Raw genomic sequence first — 21,260 nt, 5'->3', positions numbered from 1 at the left:
GGCCGGCAGCTGAAGCCTCGGTTAGCAGGAAGCTTCCTGTGAGCTGTTGGTTTAAATGACATCCTGAAGTGACTCCAGAGGAAAACCCTCATCGCTGCGTTCCTCTTGTTAAAGGAATACTCCACCCAAAAAACGATTTGGCCTCATTTTCTACTCACCCTCATGCTGAGAAACACTCTGGAGCACTTTTTTGACGATTCAAATGCAGTTGGAGATGTTTGGGGATTTTCGTGGTCAACAAACAGGGACCGACAGAAAAAATGGTCCATAAAATCCACAAAACGTTCCCATTTTCCTTCATACTGCTCGTCCGCTGTAATCCAAGTGTCCTGAGCGCGTAACGTCCATAATTAATTCTTAACGAGGTCATTTAGTACATTTTAAGAGCCCAAACAGGGCGCTCTCATACAGCTCCATTGCATGTCTGCGCGCGCACCCTGAACTACGGAAGCCGCGGCAGACCAAGCAACACGCTTGTGCCCTTTCAGCAGGACACCGAATTCAAAGCTTTAAAACAGTAGCCAATCACTTTTGTGATTGTCCACAGCTCGGTCACTCACAGCAGAATATATACAGCGGAACTTCTTCTTCTACGCTTGCAATTTAGAAAAGTAGTCGCTGAAAGCGCGCAAGCATCTGGCTTGGTCTGCCGCGGCTTCCGTAGTTCAGGGTGCGCGCGCAGACATGCAATGGAGCTGTATGAGAGCGCCCTGTTTGGGCTCTTAAAATGTACTAAATGACCTCGTTAAGAATTAATTACGGACGTTACGCGCTCAGGACACTTGGATTACAGCGGACGAGCAGTATGAAGGAAAATGGGAACATTTTGTGGATTTTATGGACCATTTTTTCTGTCGGGCTCTGTCGGTCCCTGTTTGTTGACAACGAAAATCCCCAAACATCTCCAACTGCATTTGAAACGTCAAAAAAGTGCTCCAGAGTGTTTCTCAGCATGAGGGTGAGTAGAAAATGAGGCCAAATCGTTTTTTGGGTGGAGTATTCCTTTAACACACTCAGTCGGCCTCTTTACGGCGACTTGAGACCACCGCTGTGTGTCTGCTCCGACCACATCAACCCTCATTCTACCGTCATTTCAACACTTTCTGACCAATATCATGTGCAGAAGAGGAAATGATTACATTCTGGATGATAGATGCAGAACCAAGTTATTATTTACCATGGGAAGGGAATTCTCCTTTAGGGTGACAAAATGTTGTTTATTTACATGTATTAACAAAAGTAATCTATCAATCCTCCTTTATGGTGAAGAAGAGTCCAAGAAAAACACTATAGGTACTTTCCAAGTGTCATAATGAGCCATTTTCAAAGGAAAATCAAGACACACATCTCAGAAGTACTGTCTAAATCTGCCTTTTCTCAGTTTTCACAAGAGTAAATCTACAAAATACCAATTTATCCAAAAAGAAACACGTTGATGTTCCCTCCTCATCATTGCTGTTAGTTTTACCCGATATATAATCAAAGAAAACCATAAGAAATCGCATATTTGGCATCACTTTGAAGATCTCTATGCACACAATCAACTTTGACAAGAGAAAGACTGAAATATACAACAATGTGAATGTTCTGAGGATGAAAAACAGGAAGAATCATGAATATTTATGAAGACAAACACCTCGAAATCAGCATGAACAAACCCAACAGTGAAGAATAAATATACAGAGAAGCAGCCGTAAGTTTCTGTCAGCTCAAAAAACACAATAACACACCATGCTCACTTCAAGAAAGACGCTCATGGTGACAGATGTGAATTAAATCTGCTGCTTCTCAGTCATGTCTTAAACAACACATCCCAATTTAGTGTACAGGAAGAGACATCCTTCATAACACGAGCTCCTAAAACGCCAATTTAGCCTTAAGAGACAGAAATATAACCTTTCTGTGGTGCTTATTCCCTCAAATCCCTGCTTAATTGTACATCAGAAGTCACATATGTGGATGTAATCCAGATAAAACACACGTTTGGAATAACTGTGAGTGACTAAAAGGCAAAAACTTAACACTATGTCACAAACACACAATATTAGAGCAGTTAGATAAAAATTTACAGGGGAAAGACAGGGACATGTACAAAGGTGTGGGTGTTTTCAGCATGATGCACATGCTGTGACTGTGAGAGTCTAACAGGATGACAGACAGAAAGCATCAGTTTCCTGAGTGTGAGGATGAAGGTCCATCACTCCACCACCAGCTCGAACCCTTCAGCCTCCTCGAACTCCGCGTTCATGCGGGCCGCCAGGGCGTCCAGATCGGCGGAGGCGATCTGCTGCACCTTCTTCCTCCGCCTCTTCTCCTTCACCACCGCCACTCCGGGGATGTCCGGGTCCGGCAGACCCGAGCCACAGTCCTCGGCCTCCAGCAGAGACGTGAACGAGTTCAGCCCAGATAAGGGTCCGGAGAGCTCCAGGGCCGCCGGCCGGGATCCGCGCATCACCTGCGGCGTCTGGAGCTTCTCGAAGCCGAAGAGGGTGTCCCTGTCCCGGGACCTGTCGCTGAGTCTGCTGTAGGACCGACGCACCTTCTGCGACCACACCGCGTCTTCTGGGTCCACCGGGGGGTTGGTGGAGGGCGGCGGAGAGGAGGGGAGGATCGGAGAGGGCATCACGGCGGCCTTCTTCTTCTTCTCACCCGGGGATGAAGAGGGGGAGGCCCGGCGGCGCTCCGGGACAGCTGTAGGAGTGGAGATCTTCTGCTTCTTCTGCTGGGCCTCCCCCGACCCAGAGCGCCTCGGCTGGTTCTCCTTATCGTGCTCCGAAGGCAGCACCGTCTTCCTGGGAACTATTTTCCTCACCGTGATGAAGCGTTTAGCGGCCCCAGAGCCCAGCGCCATTTTGGCCTCTGTCTTCACGGTGTCCTGCGGAGGTGAGGCCAACCGCGGTGACCGCCGTCTCTGTGAGCCGCTGAGGTTATTAAACTCCGCCATTACGCTTTTAGGCGTCGCTTCGTTCATTTTGGATCCAAACAACCCGTCCTGGGCTGAGTTTTGATAGATATCTCCGCTATGGCAGACACGACGACAGCACTTTGTGCAAGGTCGTTCAAAATTACCCGCCCGACACTCGAGTTTACCAATTCTACTACGGCGAGGCAATGATCGTCCACTGATTGGCTAGTACTCATTACTATTCGTGGTTTGATTGGTTAGTGTATTATTTTTAGCCAATCACAGACCGAGAGAGGCGGGTCATAGCGTAGCTTTAGTAGGATTCGTAATTGTCGCACTCTTGTCGCGTAGAATTGATGTCTGTTTTTCCGGTGACGTAACCAACCTGCGCTCCAACTTTTGCTGTGTAATCCAGCGCAAGCGAGGCTGATTGTCGTCTACTTATCCAGAGATTTTTAAATAAACCTCCCACTTTAGACTTCACGCACAGAATGGAATATTTAATCGGGATACAGGGACCAGATTTTGTCCTCGTCGCCGCCGATAATGTTGCCGCCAGCAGCATTATTCAGATGAAACACGGTATGTCAACGCGTTAGCTTAGCATTAGCACATCTACCGGTTTATTAAATATGCCATTTTTTTATTATTTTAATATGAACTAAACACGGGCTATTCTGCATATAAGTATCTCTATACATGTTGTGGCAATGAAATGCTTTTCTAACGTACACACACACCAGGCAAGTAACAACTCGTTGAAAGTTTATCATGGGCTAGCTATGCTAACGGTGACCCATTACTTCTTAATAACTATATCTTTGCTAATTTGTTGTTTTTCTCCATTAAGATAACGTCTGATTGGTGAAATAACCTAATTTTAACCAAGAATTTGCATCTTACATTTCTAGCGTAAGTGCAGGTTAAGATAAATTACACGAGTCTGTTCCTTACTTCGAAAGTGAAAGTAATTTCGGCTTGTCGTTGCTCATCATTATTAGTTTGACAAGCATTCATGAAGATATTCTATAGATTTCATCTTGTGCATAGCAATTATTTGCATTGTCGCGTTGTTCTATCACTATTTACCTGAAGGTTTTACCCTATATCTAACTGTACAAGTTTAACGTGAAGCTTTGAGGAGGTTCCACTTTGCGTTGGGCTCCATCAGTACTGACTTGTTAATAATATGATAACTGTATAATGTAATATGATCTGCATGCCTGAGCATCTTCTGAAAACTAGCTGCTTTGTGAATATTGAAGTCAGATCCATATATTGATAGTAAGAAACTCTCAAGTTCAGTTATGAAAGACTTAACTTGTGTTTTCTGTGTTGCAGACTATGACAAAATGTTCAAACTGAGTGAGAAGATTCTGATGCTGTGTGTTGGAGAGGCAGGAGACACGGTGCAGTTTGCAGAGTACATCCAGAAAAACGTGCAGCTCTACAAAATGCGGAACGGTGAGCAGAAGCTTGAATGTGATGATGCCACCCCCCAGGAGAAGAGGTCATCTGCAAACATCTCCATCCTCCCATTTCACCACGTCCTCCTCTGCTTTCAGCATTTTCAATACCCCCCCCCCCCCAGCTCAGCCTTTTACACAGTCTTCATGCATTATAGCAGGTTTCACTGCACTCATGTAAAGCTTCCCTTTCACACTTGTTGTTATCCTCAACACAAAGTAATTAAAGATGATTGAACACGTTTATCCAGTGATGTTCATGTTTGACTGACGTTTATGTAAAGCTCCAGTGAAGCTCTGACACTAGTCCAGAGAATAGACAGTTCTCTGATCCAGTTTTCCGAGCTAAGATTCTGTTTTAGTTTCTTTTTTTTAACTTTATAAATGACACTAGGTCAGTTTAACTGACTTTACGCTGTTGCTTTACTCACCTTGCGTTCCAAGATACAGTAACATAATCGTCACCAACATGTATCAGTTGAGGCTCACCGCGAGTAGGCTGGGCTGATAAAATAGCACCAAAATTAAGTTTAGATTGAAACTTTTTTGTTTTTCTTAGTGTTGGTGCAGAGTTTACATGATGAAAATGTCTGTTTCCAAAAAAAAAAAAAACAAGTATAACAGAAAATGAGAACAATCTCGACAGAAACCGAAATTTAATTAATGAAAGCTTTTGATGGAAAATACAGAAAAATGTAAAAACACACACACACAAAAAAAAACACGAGCTGTTAAATTCTTGAGGTTTTCACACAAACTGACACTGACAGCTTGGCTTTGAGGCTTGTTTGATAGTAGCAAACAAATCAGTGTTTATTAATTAATTTTTTAAATTCTCACTTCTTGTTTGTTTGGAGCCTTTTATGGGCCGGTTTTGGCCCTCGAGCCATACATTTAACCCTCCTGAACTGACATGTGACTTTAAAACTCATGGTTCACTTTTTTCGCAGAAATTAAAATAAACAATGCCAACACACATCTGTGATTTGATGCATTATAAAGAAAATAAAAGATATGTAATTGAACAAAATAAATCACAGAAATCTAAATGACACATGAACAAATACTAGGAAGAAGTAAAAAAAAATCTTGATGAAGCAGGTTTATTTCAACATCTTGAGCTCCAGCCTGAAGCTCTTAAACTTGTATTAATTTAATCTATATGGGTGTTTTGTTGTTGTTTTGGTCTTTTCCAGGTTACGAGCTCAGTCCAGCAGCAGCAGCAAACTTCACGAGAAAGAACCTGGCAGACTACCTGAGAAGCAGGGTGACTTTCCTTTTCATTTACCTTTTTCAACACATCCAACCTTCACACTTTATTATTTCACACTTCTGATAAGAACCAAAAGTTTTTTTTTTTGTTTTTTTTTGGTGAACCAATTTAGTGAGCACCAGCCGGATTCCCACAGTGCTGGATCGATCAGTTCCCCTGTAGATTAGATGTTTTTCCTCTCATAGGGTAAATATGAAATACAGCCAATTAACGGTTTTATTGCACTTAATTCTCTCTATTCTTTGGATTTTATTTTCAGTCACACAAACGATTCTGTCTCAAACAGAATCACCAGTTAACACTTTGCTGAGGTTTTTATGTCTGTCGAGTAATTGATCAGTGTGTCGTGAGTGTTTATAACTCATGTTCTAAATGTGAGAAGTCCCGAGAGCCACTCTAACTTCTCATTTATGGACATAAAGTGATCAGATTTTCAGTGCGTTTAGACTTTTATCAATATCGGGAACAGAGGATACAATGCTGATGTAGTAACGGGTTCAAATGAATGAAGTATGAAACCTAATTTTTCTGTTTAGAGATGAAGTGAAGGGAGTTCGATCCTTCACGCACCACATGACACATCAGTTAGGAAAAAAATGTCCTTTTGATTGTTTATTCCTCTGTTTGCTTTTCCATTTGTTGCCGTTGAGGCAGCGCGTTCCTCTCGGCACCGGCCTTAATTGAGTGTTCGCCTCTTCACTCTGGGCGCCGTTAAATAGCTTCACTCACATAAAGCCGTGATCGTAACCTTTATTCCCGAAGCCCCGGAAACATTCACTCACTCAGTATTTTTCAGTATCCAATAAAACAAGAGGGGAGAATGTTAAGTTGTAGAAAGCGTTTTTTTTTTTCTTCCTCTTTTTCATTTCGCTTTAACATCTTTCGGATGAGGCAGACTGGAAAAAAAACAGCCTCAAATACACAGATTCAGTTTTCTACACATTGTTTTAGTATTTTAATAAAATTAGATGCTAAGCCAGATAGAACTAGAATTTGGCACTCAGAGAGCGCAGACCTCCGCCACAGCTCAAATCAGTTGCCAACAACAATAAGAACACCATATATAATAAAAAACATTTTATTTCCCCCCCAACACAAACAGTGTCTGGGAGAAAGCTGTTTGCTGCTTGTTCATATCTCAGTGTTTCCTCACAGTGACTGACACTCCGGAATCCCCCTGTTTTTGTCTGTTCTGGATCCTGGTGTCCGGAATACTTCCGTGATCTGGATCAGCAGCTGATATCTGTTAGACTCATTGAAGAACTGACACTGTAATTTTTTGCTAAGCCCCCTTGTCATTTATTGTTGAGTTATGCCCAACTATGTCAAAGACTGCCCTGTCTCTCAATGATAAAGAATCCTTTAAAAAATTCCCGGATCCAGACAGTGATCCGGATCGTCACCAAAATTTAATGGATTCTAAGTTAGCCCAAGACCCACCTTTCCACAAAGTTTCATTGCAATCCGTCCATAACTTTTTCCGAAATGTTGCTAACAAACCAACCAACAAACCGACGTGATTACATAACCTCCTTGGCGGAGGTAATAACGGTAGCGTTTTCCTTTTGCTCTTCATTTTACATAAATATAAATTTAAGGTTCTTTATATTGTACCTCAGCGTCACTTCATTCAGTTTTCAATGTTGAAATGTACTTAAAACATCTCCTATAACTGTTGCATTGTGGGAGTTTTTAGACCCTGATCGTGTGGCTTTGTTGTTTTGGCTACTCTTAAAAACCACGTTTAAAAAATGAGTGTTTTTGTAGAAATGTTTCCAATTTGCTCGGCGGTTTGGTCTGATCGGAGCGTGTTGGTCTCATGTTCGACGCCCCTGATCTGCTTTACTTCACAGCAGTGAATTTATCAGAGTCACTTTATTTTTGTGATGAAAAACCAAAAGTCTTCTGAAAACGCCTTTTAAAAAAACAGATATTTTTTTGGGGAAGTTTAATGTAAGGATGAGATTAAAAACTTTAAGTCAGTCTGGTGAATAGATTAGCCTCGAGTTAGAAAAGCTAGTCTGAAATTGGCTGAATGGGCACTTTATCCCATGTATTTTTATTTTTTTTTTTTTTTATCTGGCATTAAACGTTAAAAAGAAGTCCAAGTGATCATAAACATTTCATTAGATTTTGGGTCCAAGAAGAAGAGGGAAGCAGGTGAGCAGTGTGTCGCCTGCACCGGTTGTTGTTCTAAACACTGATCTGTGTGATTTCTGAGTCTGTGCAGCTCGTAGGCAAACAAATACAGACATTATTATTCACAGATAACAAGCCCAACACACCCCTGAAATGTAAATGTGAGTGAAAACACCAGCCATCTGCTGCCTGCCATCTTCCCCTCGTCGTCTTTCTCGACATGTCTACCTGTGCGTCTCTCCGTATATTCTCTGATTCCACTCATTAATCCGGCGTACCGGTGGTCACCCTCTCATTTGAGCACATTCATCCCCGAGTAATGAGCGAACACACTTATAAATATTTTAATTTCTATTTTAAATTAATTACAGCTCCTCCGCCAGCATTTGCAATCTCGTTTGGCTTTAGGGAACGACTGATAAAAATCAGCAGCTAATTCCACCCGGTTGAAGGAGGAGCGTCCGCCGCGCCGGATCGCCTCCCTCGCCTCCCTCGCCTCCCTCTCCTCCACTTCCTGCTGGGAATTCAGTGTTTTCTGCGTGGAGAAAGGAGTTTAAAGGCCCTGGTGTTTGGCTGGATGGCGTGACCCGCCTGTGATGCAGCTGCAGAGCAGTGTGGAGCGGGGAACGTGGAGCGGGGAACGTGGAACGTTCTCAGCCGGCAGATCCTCTCTGACAGAGCAGGTTCTCCAGTCGGCCTGTTGTTGGAGGGTGACTGAGGTTTGTTTTCCCCAGAGACGTCCTCACAGCACCTGAGCCTCCAGCTCCAGCCTCTTCTGCTCACTTTTTATTTTTGTGGTAGCTTCCAAACCAGAACCAGGGCTTCTTTATGTATTGAGGTCACATTGTTTTTTTGTTTTTTTTTTTTCCTGTTTGTGTTTGATGAGTTCATAGATTAGGCGAAGGAGAGATGGTTAAGTCTTATTTTAACTGCAGTCTGCCAGTGATCCACCCATCTTGACACGTTTCTGATCTGGTTCCTGTTTCTGTAGGCAAATAATACGACACCTAAAGCTGAAAGTTCCATTTTGAAACAGCTGATTTAGCTTTAATCAATATCAGGAAAGTAACATTGATCAGACATATGAAGCATTTCTAAGTATATTTACGTCATATGAAAAAAATTACCCAGTAAAACAGGGTCGCCAAACATAAATACACTGATCAACCATGGATCGCGGAGGAGTTAGAAAATGTTGATCATCGGTCAACTTGTACCCGATCGAACTGAAAAATCAATCCAGAGATCTTTGTTAAATCCGACTTAGAATTTCTCTCTTAGAAACTCGAGGGTCAGTTTAACGCTGATCAAAGACGGAGACTTCAGCATAAAGCTTGAAGATGAGTTAAAAGCTTCTTTAATCACGTGATTCCAGTGTCTCTGGGTGAATGATGTCCAGTCAGCTCCACTTCGCGATCCGCCGACGCCGCGGTTTTCAGTTGTGTTCGGCGAATGTTTCCTGTTTCACTCAGTAGTCGAGATTCACTAAAGTGGTGCAACTTTCGGTTTTGACTCTGTATTTCCTGGAAAAGTCCCTTTGGCTTCTCACTGAGAGGAGGAGGACGACGCTGAGCTGCAGAGAACGGTTTCCTCCCTGTAGCGCTCTGCGCTAAACGTTAGCCGCGACTCTCGGGCTGCCCTTTTGACCCCTGTGTGATAATCAATGATCGTTTGGCTTTAAACCGGGTTCCTCTTCCCCACGGTCTCACGCGGATCCAAACAGAACGCCGCTAATTTTAACCCTGGACGTGGACGCGGACGCGTTGTGGCCGCGTGTTGCTCGTCGGCGTCTGGCTGCTCTAATTTGTTGCGAGCGGTGCAGCCGCTGCCTGTCACAATAGCAGGAGGGTGAAAATAATTACAAAAAACAATTAGTGTGGCAGAGCAGGGAATGTGGGACACATCGAACGGGGGATAGGGGGGCAGGGGAGGAGGAGGGCGGCGCTGGAGGTCCCGGAGGGAGGGAGGGAGGGAGGGAGGGGGGAGCGGCAGGCCCAGCAGACAACACACACTCACACTCTCACACACACACACACAGGATCAGGATCGTCTCCATCCAGTCAAGGTTGCGGCGCCTGTTGCGGAGGATAGCATTCATATTCATGCCTGCGTCGGGTTGTGCTGGTGCCTCACGGTGATGAAGCCGCCTCGCCTCGCCTCGCCTCGCCTCGCTGCAGCGCCGCCGCCGCCGCCGCCGCCGCGCTCTCAGGAGTGAAGCTCGGAAAACTGAAGCTCCAGCACTTTCTGCGCTGCAGCCCACACCTTCCTGCAGCTACGCTGCTCTCGCATTCATCCACCGCAGGAGCACAAGGACACTTGCAAATCATGTTGTATAAACAGATTTCTTGTTTAAAGCAGGAATAAGTAAAGACGCCTGAACGCTTCTGTTCCTCTTTCAAGAAGCTGCTCATCTGATGGTTTCTGAAATCAGGGTTTTTAGAACGCTGAAGAAGATGAAGCTTTGATTTAAAGACTCAATTATTACAATAACAGACCAGATTAATGATACTTCACAACTCAAAGTCACATATTTCAAACCTTTTTTAATCTGTTCTATAGATTTATCTCCACTGTAATTAAACAAATGCAATATTCTCAAATTTTGAATATTATAATAGATTTTTTTAAAATGTATTCACTGAAAACTGTTGAACCTTTTTTAGTTTAAACCAACTGTGTGCAAATAATCAACATTAAAGATTTTTTCATTGTTGATATATGACTAGTTTTTTTTAAAAAAAATGTAAATTTTGAGGAAAAAATTGATTATTTTTTTTTAGTTATTGCAGCATGTTCAAGCAGTTTGATGTCTGAAAAAAACTAAGATATTAAATAATTAAATTCAGTGATACAGTAATACTGAACAAATTTGATATGATAATAATAACAGTGTGTAGTTATGCTAGCTAAACTGCTTGGTTTTGTTACTGAAAACAAACTTTATAAAAACACAAATATTCAGCAAATAGCAATGAAAACTGATTCCAGATGGAATTTTCAATCTAAAAAATGTAAGAATTGATTAAAGCTGAAATGATTTTGTTGAAATAAGCGTCAGTGAACAGATGAGCAGAAGCGTCACAGTTCCAGCAGTGGTAGATGACTTTATTCCCCCCCTTTTTTTAACATAATGTGAAGCATGAAACGATCCGAAGTGGTTTCCTGCTCTGACACACGGTGGACTCTTCTCTGTGAAATCGTTTCTTTCTTATGCTGAATAATGACAAACTTTATCAGTAGTTGTTAGAGGGGAGGAAAAAATCTCTCTCAGCATGCAGGATGTATATTCTGGTTGAACTTTGACCTCCCGGGCCTACTTCTCAGACATAGATTGAGGCACTTGGCGGACTGGAACAAAATTAAATGTTTTAAAAAAAGTGCCCGTAGTCCAGAAACGGTTCCCCATCCTCATCTGAGGGGAATATTTTAATTAATCTGATTCAATCATCACAGATTACAGTTCAGCCCAGACAGAAAGAGCAGATAATGATCTGATGTCTTTTTTTTTTTTTTTTAATCGTCCTGCTACCCCACCAAAAAGCCGTACAGTGTGCTGCCGCCGCCACGGCCGGAGCCCTGGGTTAAGAAGCGCTGGCTGATAAATGAATCGGCGGTGGAGAGTTAATTCTGACGGCCTTATTCCTGCAGGAGGAATTACAGACGCAGAGATGTCGTTTTTTTCCCCCCCCCGGAGACCGCAGACCTCCGGGAGGCGCAGTCAGCCGGAGTCAGCAGAGCATGTCGGCTCGGAGTGAACCACACCGCTGCACTCGTACCAGCGCCGCCGCTCAGAAAAACAACCCCGCTAACCTCTGGAGCCCCGCGCTCGCTCCGGCTTCAGAGGAACCGAGAGAGGAGCAGCGATCACCTGAGGCCTCGGGTCTGCCGCCTGCACGGCAGTAATGATACACATGAAGCTCGCAGCAGCTCCAGCTTTCAGCCGGCGTCGGCGCAGCTCCTGTTGGACTGACTTTCCGCCCTCGTGCATTTTTTGCCTTTAATTTGCTCGCTTACGATGAAAACTCATTAAGTTAATAGACGGTGCAGCATGCTAACATGAGGTTAACCACAGATAGGAGCTTTCAGACTGCGCAGTAAACAAGCACGGTTGGGTTTCATGACGCTCCAGAGTTGTTTACCTCAGCTACGTGGCATTAGCATAACCTAGCCAGATACGCCATCCTGTTACTGATCAACCTCTTTTATGTTTTCTCCATCCTGATAACATGAACATAAATCGAGTCAGACGCGGCTAAGCTACCAATCCATTCCTCTGTTAGCCACAGCTAGGTAGCATTAGCATAATTCATCCCGACCCAGCACACCATACCAGGGTTTATTAGCATTGTTAGCCAGATATATCGCGCCTACAGTCATCGAGGCCGTTTCATGTGAAAACACATCGGTTTAGCTTAGTTTAGTCTTGCTCTCTGAAACGTTTCATGTTTAAACGGGGACGTTGTGAAAACAACGTTCAGAAACGCTGAAAACAATGGAGAACAACTGTTTATTATTGCTGCGGTGTGGCAGCAGCATTCTCCACCTTTAAGTGTTGTAGAAAAGTTGCGTTTCCGTTCCCGTTTCCATGGAAACCAATTCGGATTGCTTTCTGAAACTTCCGTTTTCATAGTCTCGGACCGCCGTTTTCAGAGCGGGGAAGTGGTTCTCGCTCTGGCCTCAGCCAGAAGGTCTGGATTCTAATCCCAGCTGGGTTTTTTTTTCCTGTGTGGAGTTTGCATGTTCTCCCTGTGGGGGTTTGCTCCGGGTAGTATCCAGTTTCCTCCCACAGCCCCCACCAGCTGGCGCTAATCATATTACATCCAGTAATCCCACTACAAAGTAACTCTTCACTGACTTCCTGGTGTGTATTGATGAGGAAGCACCTGTTACTCTTCTGCTTGATGCAGTTTGATTCTGCGCGTGTTAATTGATTATCTATTAGTTTTGTCCTGCATTTATTACATGTTCCTCTTCATTCTCTGAACGCTGACGGCAGGCCTGCGGTTCTCTCCGGTGTGGCTCTTTGCCGACACGGGGAACGTCTTGCGGTCCGCAACAGTTTTAGCGGCCGGGCGCCGCGGCGATCTACAGCTGGCTCCACGCCGCTCCCCCAACATGTTTTGTGAGCGCGGGCACACAGTGGGCACAAATAATTACTGGCGCCATATTGCAGGCGGCTCCCCTGCTCCTGCACAGATGAACAATTAATACAGCAGATTGAGGAGAAATGCCAATAAAGAGAACATACCCCGGGGCAGGGTGCAAAAATAGGGTGAGGGAGGGGGGAGGGGGTGGGGGTGTACTGGAACGTACACCAGGAGAGTTTGGGGATGAGTTTTTTAGCAGCCTGACCTTAATTTGTCTCACAGCCAAAACAGTTTTTTTTTTTTTTCTTAAATTAGCTTTAAATGACAAAATCAATATCAAATTAATGGTAAATGTGAAGCAGGTTAGCGTAGCTTCAAGGCCTCACCCGGCCTCTTCACAATACTCGTATGTCATACATTTCAACATGTTTTTAGTTGAGTCTTTATGACGGTGTTACATCTGCAGTATGTAACCAAACATTTCAAAATAAAGCTCGTGATCGCATTTTTACAGGCGAGGAGCCGCAGATCGTACAACCAGTCATATTTAATGTGGTGTTTTCACGCCTTCTGGGGGCTTAAAGGTCATTTTCACCCAGAGTAAATTGTTCAAACTCATTAAATTATGGGAGATACCGATATAACACCAAACAACAACAGCACCAAACAAAGCTGGCTTAATATATTTTATCATGCTAACTTTTTAAAACCGCTCTTAAATGTCACGGATCTCATAAACTGTTGTGGCTGCGAGTGAAGAAGTCGCATGACGGACTTTTTATTGGGAAATTGATCTTATTTGATAACAAATAACTTCGTTGTGAACTGAAACCCACCGCAGTTAAGAGTTTAATTTAGAATAATGGAGTCATTCTTCTTCAACATTGACTAGATTCTTGATAAAATGGTAAAACTTGAACAATTAACTTTTTGTGAAGATGAAATGAGTAAATAGTGAGGTGGAGGAGAGAGAGGGGTATGGTTAGGAAATGTGTTTTTCTTGATAGTGAGGGTGTGGCGGGGTGAGGTGGGCGGGGTGAGGTGGGGCAGAAGCCGGCGTGTTGTTTGGTGTGAGTTCAGGTGGCGGCGGGGTTAACAAGGTGGCTGCCTCCCTCCGAGGTGGCACGGGGAAGCCGAGCCAGGGTTATTATCACGCCGGGCCGTATTATTGTTACATTGTTACCACTGAGACAGCTGTGGGGGGGTGCGAGAGTGTGTGGATGTGTGTGTGTATGGGGGGGGGGGGGGGGGGGGGGGGGGGGGGGGGAGTGATACCACTGGGGGGTTCACGGCCCACAGAGGAGTCAAAGCACACACACATTAAGATATTCATCCTGAGAGTCACGCCCTCACAAACACATTGTTTCTCTTTCTCACACATACGTGTGTGCGTGTGTGTGCGTGTGTGTGTGTGTGGTTGGTTAACACTAAGCTAAATCACTAAAGCGAACTCCGCGGGGATCCTATTTACCCCGGTGGCAAACAGGGGAGGGCAGGTGTGGCGCAGGTCGGCTCAGAAAGAAAGTGTCGCGTTTTAATCACAAAGCTCCAGAATTCAGGCCACAAGTTGTTTTAGAGCAGGAGGCGGCGGGAAGAAGGGAGAAGGAAGAGGAGGCTGCGAGCGTAAAAGATGTAATTTGAAAGGAGGCAGAGGGGGGAGGAGGGGGGGAAGGGGCAAGAGAAACGACTTTAGAAGTTTTAATGAGCCCTGGCGTGACTCCAGGGCACAGGGTGAGGGTGAGGGAGGGGGAGAGGGGGAGGAGGAGGAGGGGGAGGGGGAGTGATGAAGCTCGCGACTCCAGCAGATGTCACACTGCTGGTGACGCCGTGGTTCAGAGCGCAGCCGCCTCCTCCAGTGTCCTGCCGCGCTTTCTCCACCCTGCTATTCACCCCACCCACCTCGCCATCCACCCCACCCACCTCGCCATCCACCCCACCCACCTCGCCATCCACCCCACCCACCTCGCCGCTCGTCTGCGCCCCGTCGAAAAGTTGTACTTCTGGTTTCTATTTCCAGGGACGCTCGGCAGCCTCTACCGAACGTTCTCACCTCTAATTGGTGAGAAGCAGCGACTCTTTAAGTGCAGACGGTAAACGGATCACTCCGTGTTTACATGTGACTCTCAGTCACTTCGGTTCTGCTGCTCCTGCACCGAAACACGGATTGTTCACCATTCTGCTGAAAAAACCTCCTGGATTCCGCACAAGCATTGAGGATTTGCTCACTTTTAAGTGTTTTGAAAGAATGGAAATTGTTTTTTGCACCATTGTTTCACATCATGCAAAGTTGTTCTTACTTTTGTCCCTAAAGTTGATGAAAGATTAGCCTGATTTAGCAGATTTTGTTCCTCCAGCAGCTTCTAACGGTTAATTGATTGATTCTTCTGCTGATAAATCTGCAGAAATATTGAGACAAATGCTCATTATGAAGAGTTTGAGTGAAAGAAAGCAGCTTGTTTGCTGATTAGATTGTGTTTTTATTTATCCTGATTTGTAATAAAGAGTTCTTTCAGAAATGAGATGCATGGTTTGAAACCCCAGAGTCTTCATCCTCCTCCTCCTCCTCCTGTCCAGACTCCGTACCACGTCAACCTGCTGCTGGCGGGCTTCGATGACGCAGACGGTCCGGGCCTCTACTACATGGACTACCTGTCCTCGCTGGCCAAAGCCCCCTTCGCCGCCCACGGCTACGGCGCCTTCCTCACGCTGTCCATCCTCGACCGATACTACAGACCAGGTCGGCACAGAGATGCATCATGGGACTGGAGCGCTCCGGAGCTGATTCACACTGCCGTCGCTCCGGTCTGATGGAGGTTCTGTCGCTTTCTGTTGTAGATCTGACTCGAGACGAGGCGGCCGATCTGCTGAAGAAGTGCATCGAGGAGGTGAGGAGGTGTTACCGCATCACAAGTTCACCCAGTTTAATCATTTCTCACATTTAAAAAGCTTTTATAGTTTCTACAAAGTCAGAAAAGTAGAACTAGTTAGTGAGGAATCGAGTAAATAAGTCAGTAAAGTAGCTTGTTGTCCACTAAACTAGCCAGAAAAAGATCACAAAAACTAAATACTTGATCAGGTAAATAAATGAGCATTTAAGTAAAGATTCATTTAAGGCCCCGTTTAAACTTCGTTTTCAAGTTGAAACTCGGGATGTGAACCGAAATCAGTAGTTTTATCGGTACTGACCGAATTCCTTCGGTACTAGTGAGTACCGATTATTGTTTGATTGATGTAAAATCAAACGGTACCTGAATGCATCCTTGTGACTGATGGAGTGGAAGAGTAGGAGATTTTCCATGCCGGACCTGAAGCATTGCATGCACAAGATCATAGTGCTGTCAGTAGCTAGCATGTCCACAAAGCAGGCGTGACTAGGAAGTGCGTTAAAGTATGGCTTAACTTTTCAAAATTCGATGCATTCTGCAGGAAAACTTGTAATCTGGAAGCTCCGGGTTAAGAACAAGATTTGTCTCCAGGCTGAGGGGCGACCAGCCTCAGATCTACGGCTACAGCTCCTGCATTCAGCAGCGTTAGCAAGCTAGCACCCATTAGCGACTTGTCTGCAGCCAGAAGCAGCAAATTAGCATTTGTTACCACATAAACACACAAAAGTACTGAAAACTGGTACCGTGGAATCGGTACCGTGTCGGTCCAGATGTGAACGGTACCCATCCCGAGTTGAAACAAACAAAAAAAAAAAACTTTTGTTGCATTTTCAGTGTCCGTTTCCATGACAACGGTGCTCAGATTCCCTGAAAACACAACTATTTGAAAACACATTAGTTCCATTGTAACGGCCACGGCCGTAGTGAAGGGCAGTTCTGCACATGCTCAGTAGGACAGTAAGAGCAGTCCGGAGTGTCGGGACTCCCGGTCCACATTCTCCTGGTCAAGGTCCAGATTCTCCTGGACTTTGTCGTTTTAAAGAGTTGACAGAAAAGAAATCTTAACCTTTATAGAAAATGCTCAAAGAAAATCAAACTCATATCGATAAATTGTTTCAGAGGCAAGTTAAACATTTTCACTGCAATTTATAAATAAAAAAACATTAAATAATGAAATAATATTGAACCATTTCAATATTAAAGAAAAAAAAAGTTAGTTTTTGACCTGCTGAAATGAACCTGACCGTCAGAAAGCGTTTTAAAAACAGTGTCAGTGCGTCGACCGGCATCAGACGGTAAAAGCAGACTTCACAAGAAGGAATCAGCATTATTTTTATATACGTAGGGAAAAAGTGCGAGTCTTGATTAAAACGCCGACACGTACTGCTAATCAGTCGGCGGCGTCTAAACAGCGGGAGCCGCGAAGCAGCTGTGTGGCGATCACACTCCGCCCGCCCCACAGCGGCGAATAACACGCGTCATGTCTCCCTCTCCAAGCTGAACAAGCGCTTCATCCTCAACCTGCACTCCTTCACCGTGCGTTTGATTGACAAGGAGGGCATCCACGACCTGGAGAAGCTCACCCTCGGCACCAAGTGACCGCTCGCCGCCGCCGCCGCCGCCACGCCCCCGGGCCTCTCTTCCTCCTCGTTTTTGTACCGATGACCTCCCTGCTCCTCCTCTCCTCCTCCTCCTCCTCCAATAAAACGTGACACACAGCGTTGAGACTCCAGCTCTTTGTCCCCGTGGTGTTTTCTGTGTCGGCTCAGAGAAAAGGGAACAGCCTCCTGGCTGTGTACTTTTACACTTGTACTCAGTGAGAGGGCTTCTGGGAAATGTACACTCGCTCGGGCACGTGTGATTTAAAAAAAGAAAAAAAAGAACGATATGTGTGCATTTTGGTGTTTTAGATGCAGGAGCTATTGGATTTAATTAGAAAAAAATCAGAAACTGACAGGTTGTGTGTGTGCAATTAAAAAAGATTATCAGACTAATACAATTTTTTATTTTTTTTACTATTACTAAAACTTTTGAATTTCTTAAGTTTGATAATAATCCCTAAAAATTTGAGCAGTCTGCCCTTTTCTGAAATAACTTGTCCATTTTTATTCATTTATTTGGTGTGTGGATACTGTAAATGTGTCATGCAGATGGATGAGTTTTGTCTCTTTCCTGTCCTGAACATGTGGTCAGTATCAGGTGAGTAAAAATATTGAGTCATTAAGAGGTTTACTGTCACTATATGAAGCCTTCAAAATAAAGGAAAATAACATCACAGAGAGAAACAACACAAAATCATAAACAGGAAATTCTGCAGCTCCGCCCTCTGCACGTCGGTGCAGTGGTTTGCGCTGTTGAATCACAGTGCAGAGACTTGTGTTTGACTCCAGACTGCAGCCTTTCTGTGGGGAGTTTTCATGTTCTGCCCTTCCTGCTCACCGTATGAAGGTCAGCTGTTGGCTGTCAATGCATGAATGTGTGATTGTTTTCCTTGTGATGTGTAGATGGATATAAAAGATCAAACTTTACCAATCTAATTCATGTTAAAGCACAAAAAAACGTCAGAAAGAGTTCTCCGTTTTGATCCCTGAAGTGAGTAACGGCAACGTGCCCCTTTTCGGATGGTCTTTAAAAGCTGCTCGGAGCGACTCTCTGATGCAATTCGAGCAAATCAACATGATTTGGCTTCAGCTGCAGAACTAATGAATCAGGCTACAATGTGCAGATGTTTTCATTGAGATTCAAACCGTGTACATGAGCAGCCTCGGCGATAAAACCCAGCCCGGGCACGCTTCGGGAGCTGGATCATGTCTTTCTACACCTTCTGTTTATTTCTGACGCGACGCCGCCTGAATTCGAAGAGAGAGAGAAATGTGACGTTTGGTGACCCAAACAGAAACCTGACTGCTGCTCTGAGGCTGCTTCAGTTCAAGATGCGAGATCCTCAGAGACTCCAGGTTCACCGTCAGAGATCCAGAGGCCACAGAGGCAGTCACCTCTAAACCTACAGCAGCTAGAGTGAGAAGATGCTCCAATGGAACCAGTGATGGACGAAGCAACGGAAAACGAAACGCTGCTGCTGCTCCTGCACGCCATTTCCGTGGTAAATGGTCTTCCCAACTGGCATCCACTTCAATAGTTTTGCTTATATAGCCTATTATTGTCTGTGTACTTGTCTATATGGTATCATTACAAAGAGAAAACAGCACCAACTTGTGGCCTGGCATATGAACTACATAGTTTTTCAGTGGGAGGGGAAGTAAGCAGGTTCAGTTGAAAATTCCTCCAGGGGTTTCAGCTGAACGTGTAAACACAGCAAAGCTTCAGCTCTTGTTTTTATCCTGCTGCATCTCACTGACTCAACACACCACCTACTGGTGGAAATAAGTACTGCAAGAGTTAAGCAGGCTGCGGTATGGTGGAAAACATTTTACAGCGCAGTAGGACAGGGTTGTGAAGATATTTGAAAATAATATTGTCTCATAGTTATATTCATTTGAGTTAAAGTGAACTGTAAACTTACATATCACACTTTAATTGTACAATATGTGTGGTTTATCTGAAAGAAATGTCTTCGTTTCACGAGGAAATCCCTTCCAGAGGAATGAGTTTTCATTCCATGTGGAACCACAAGGTGGCGCAGTGACGCATTCTGCAGTGCAGTGAAAAGAAGAGGTTCACATCATCACAATGAATGAAGGTCTGATAATAAGTCTGGAAAAATTAAAGTCACTCACCACTGCCCCCAGTGCACAAACGCAGTATTACACAAATTGAATGCACAGCACCTTTAATTAAAGAATAAAAAACGTGGAAATGGTGAAAGTGGCCTTTATCTTCTCATCTGAACCTGGTATAACAGCCGATGACTCATATGTCCTCATTTCTTTGAACCGTGAAGTTGAAAATCGTGTTTATCGACTTTACGATATAAAGTGATGTGAAAATCCAGTTTTTCTGGTGTGTGTATATATATGATCGTTTACATTCTTTCTTTTCTTTTCTCATTGCTGTTCAAAACATTCAGAGACAATGCCGCTGGCTGTGGTTGTTTTTAGAGAGATTTATCTCTGAATATATTGTCTTTTATATCACCAGACACTTGGATAGGATTATATAAAATGAAACAATAAAATACCGTGGGAATCTTTCTGTTGAGGTGAAATATCAAGAGTGGCATTTCATGGTCAAATTAAAGTTTAGAAAAAAAAATGAGACATTTAAGATTTTTTATTGGAAAAGTAGAAACACATAGGGCTCTTGCCTAGACAAAAAAACCCTGAAGTAAATAAGATTTCCTTATTTATTTTAATTAGCACAATCAAAATCATCACAATGTGAAGTATTTATAATATTTCTTAACTATAAAACTGATTTCCAACACCCACATGTAAGAAAAGAATAATCCTTTTTGTTTTTCTATTTTAAGAAACGGTACAGAATAAAATTCAAGTGACAAAAAATATTTAGAATGTTATTGATTTTGTGCTTTATTTCCTTTCATGAAATTAAATAACTTTTTTATTGTTCACCATATGACTCTTACCCTAAAGTTTAGTATCATGTAATGTAGAGCAAATAAAAACATTCCTATACATATAGAACAAAAAAGGTCATGAACAAGTACTGTGAAGTTACAATATATTTAAAAATACTAGTGTTATTTTTTTAAACTATTAATTAAGACAAATGAACAACACCAGAAACACATTTGTCTTTTAACACTTTCACAACTTTTCTTTCAAAATCAAGTTTCTTTAAAAGTACTTAGTTATTAGTCTTTTGATAGGTGTGTGTGTGTGTGTTTGTGTATAATATATATATGTATTCTTTGATAAAACACTCCTGAAATTATTGTCTTAGTTTTCGTTACTGTAAATGAGCTCGCTGGAGCGCAGCTGGAAAGAGAAATCAGGCCAACATCACTCTGTGTGTGTGTGTGTGTGTGTGTGTGTGTGTGTGTGTGTGTGTGTGTGTGTGTGTGTGTGTGTGTGTGTGTGTGTGTGTGTGTGTGTGTGTGTGTGTGTGTGTGTGTGTGTGTGTGTGTCTGCACCGCAGACAGGTGATTAATAAACATTAAACAATCCCTCCTCTCTCAAACACACCGGAATCTGACGGGAAGAGCAGCATATGTTTGCCTGGAGGCTCAGGGAGAGATGGAGAGCGGCCCGCTGAGTGTCAGATAGAGGGGTGGTGGAGCGAGGTGGGGGGGTTAGGTTACTGAGAGGGAGATGGGGGGGGGTGTGACACAGGAGGGTAATGAGATGGGAGGAGAGGGAGAGGGTGGCGATAAGGCAGGTAGTCGGAATGAGGCGGCTCGCGTTCGTCCCCCCGGTTAAATACAGTGAGAGGAGGTCCGGGGGGGGGGGGGGGGGGTGGAGGTAGAGGGCGAGGTAATGAGTTATGTCTCGTTGGGCGCTGGAGGTCGCAGTACTCGATTACTGGTGTGTGGCCACGACTTCTGCCTCCCCCGGCGGCCTCCGCTCCAGAAGAGGACAGATCCTT

At 44.0% G+C, this 21,260-nt stretch overlaps 2 protein-coding genes across 2 annotated transcripts; one reads left to right on the top strand and one right to left on the bottom strand.

Moving 5' to 3' along the window:
• Window positions 1-944: 944 nt before the first annotated feature.
• On the bottom strand, window positions 945-3,016 carry cdca5 (cell division cycle associated 5). The gene has a single exon (XM_030120847.1). The coding sequence runs from the start codon at window positions 2,969-2,971 to the stop codon at window positions 2,198-2,200; it is 774 nt and encodes a 257-aa protein (XP_029976707.1). The 5' UTR covers window positions 2,972-3,016; the 3' UTR covers window positions 945-2,197.
• Window positions 3,017-3,269: 253 nt separating this feature from the next.
• Window positions 3,270-17,487, top strand: psmb2 (proteasome 20S subunit beta 2). The gene is made up of 6 exons (XM_030121359.1): window positions 3,270-3,487; window positions 4,247-4,369; window positions 5,568-5,638; window positions 15,445-15,607; window positions 15,706-15,755; window positions 17,253-17,487. The coding sequence occupies exons 1-6, from the start codon at window positions 3,397-3,399 to the stop codon at window positions 17,352-17,354; spliced, it is 600 nt and encodes a 199-aa protein (XP_029977219.1). The 5' UTR covers window positions 3,270-3,396; the 3' UTR covers window positions 17,355-17,487.
• The last annotated feature ends 3,773 nt before the right edge of the window (window positions 17,488-21,260 follow it).

Source organism: Salarias fasciatus, chromosome 22 (genome assembly GCF_902148845.1).
Source record: "Salarias fasciatus chromosome 22, fSalaFa1.1, whole genome shotgun sequence".
Taxonomy (NCBI): domain Eukaryota; kingdom Metazoa; phylum Chordata; class Actinopteri; order Blenniiformes; family Blenniidae; genus Salarias; species Salarias fasciatus.
The sequence above is the reverse complement of the archived record's forward strand: the minus strand, read 5'-3'. Positions and strand labels throughout refer to the sequence as shown.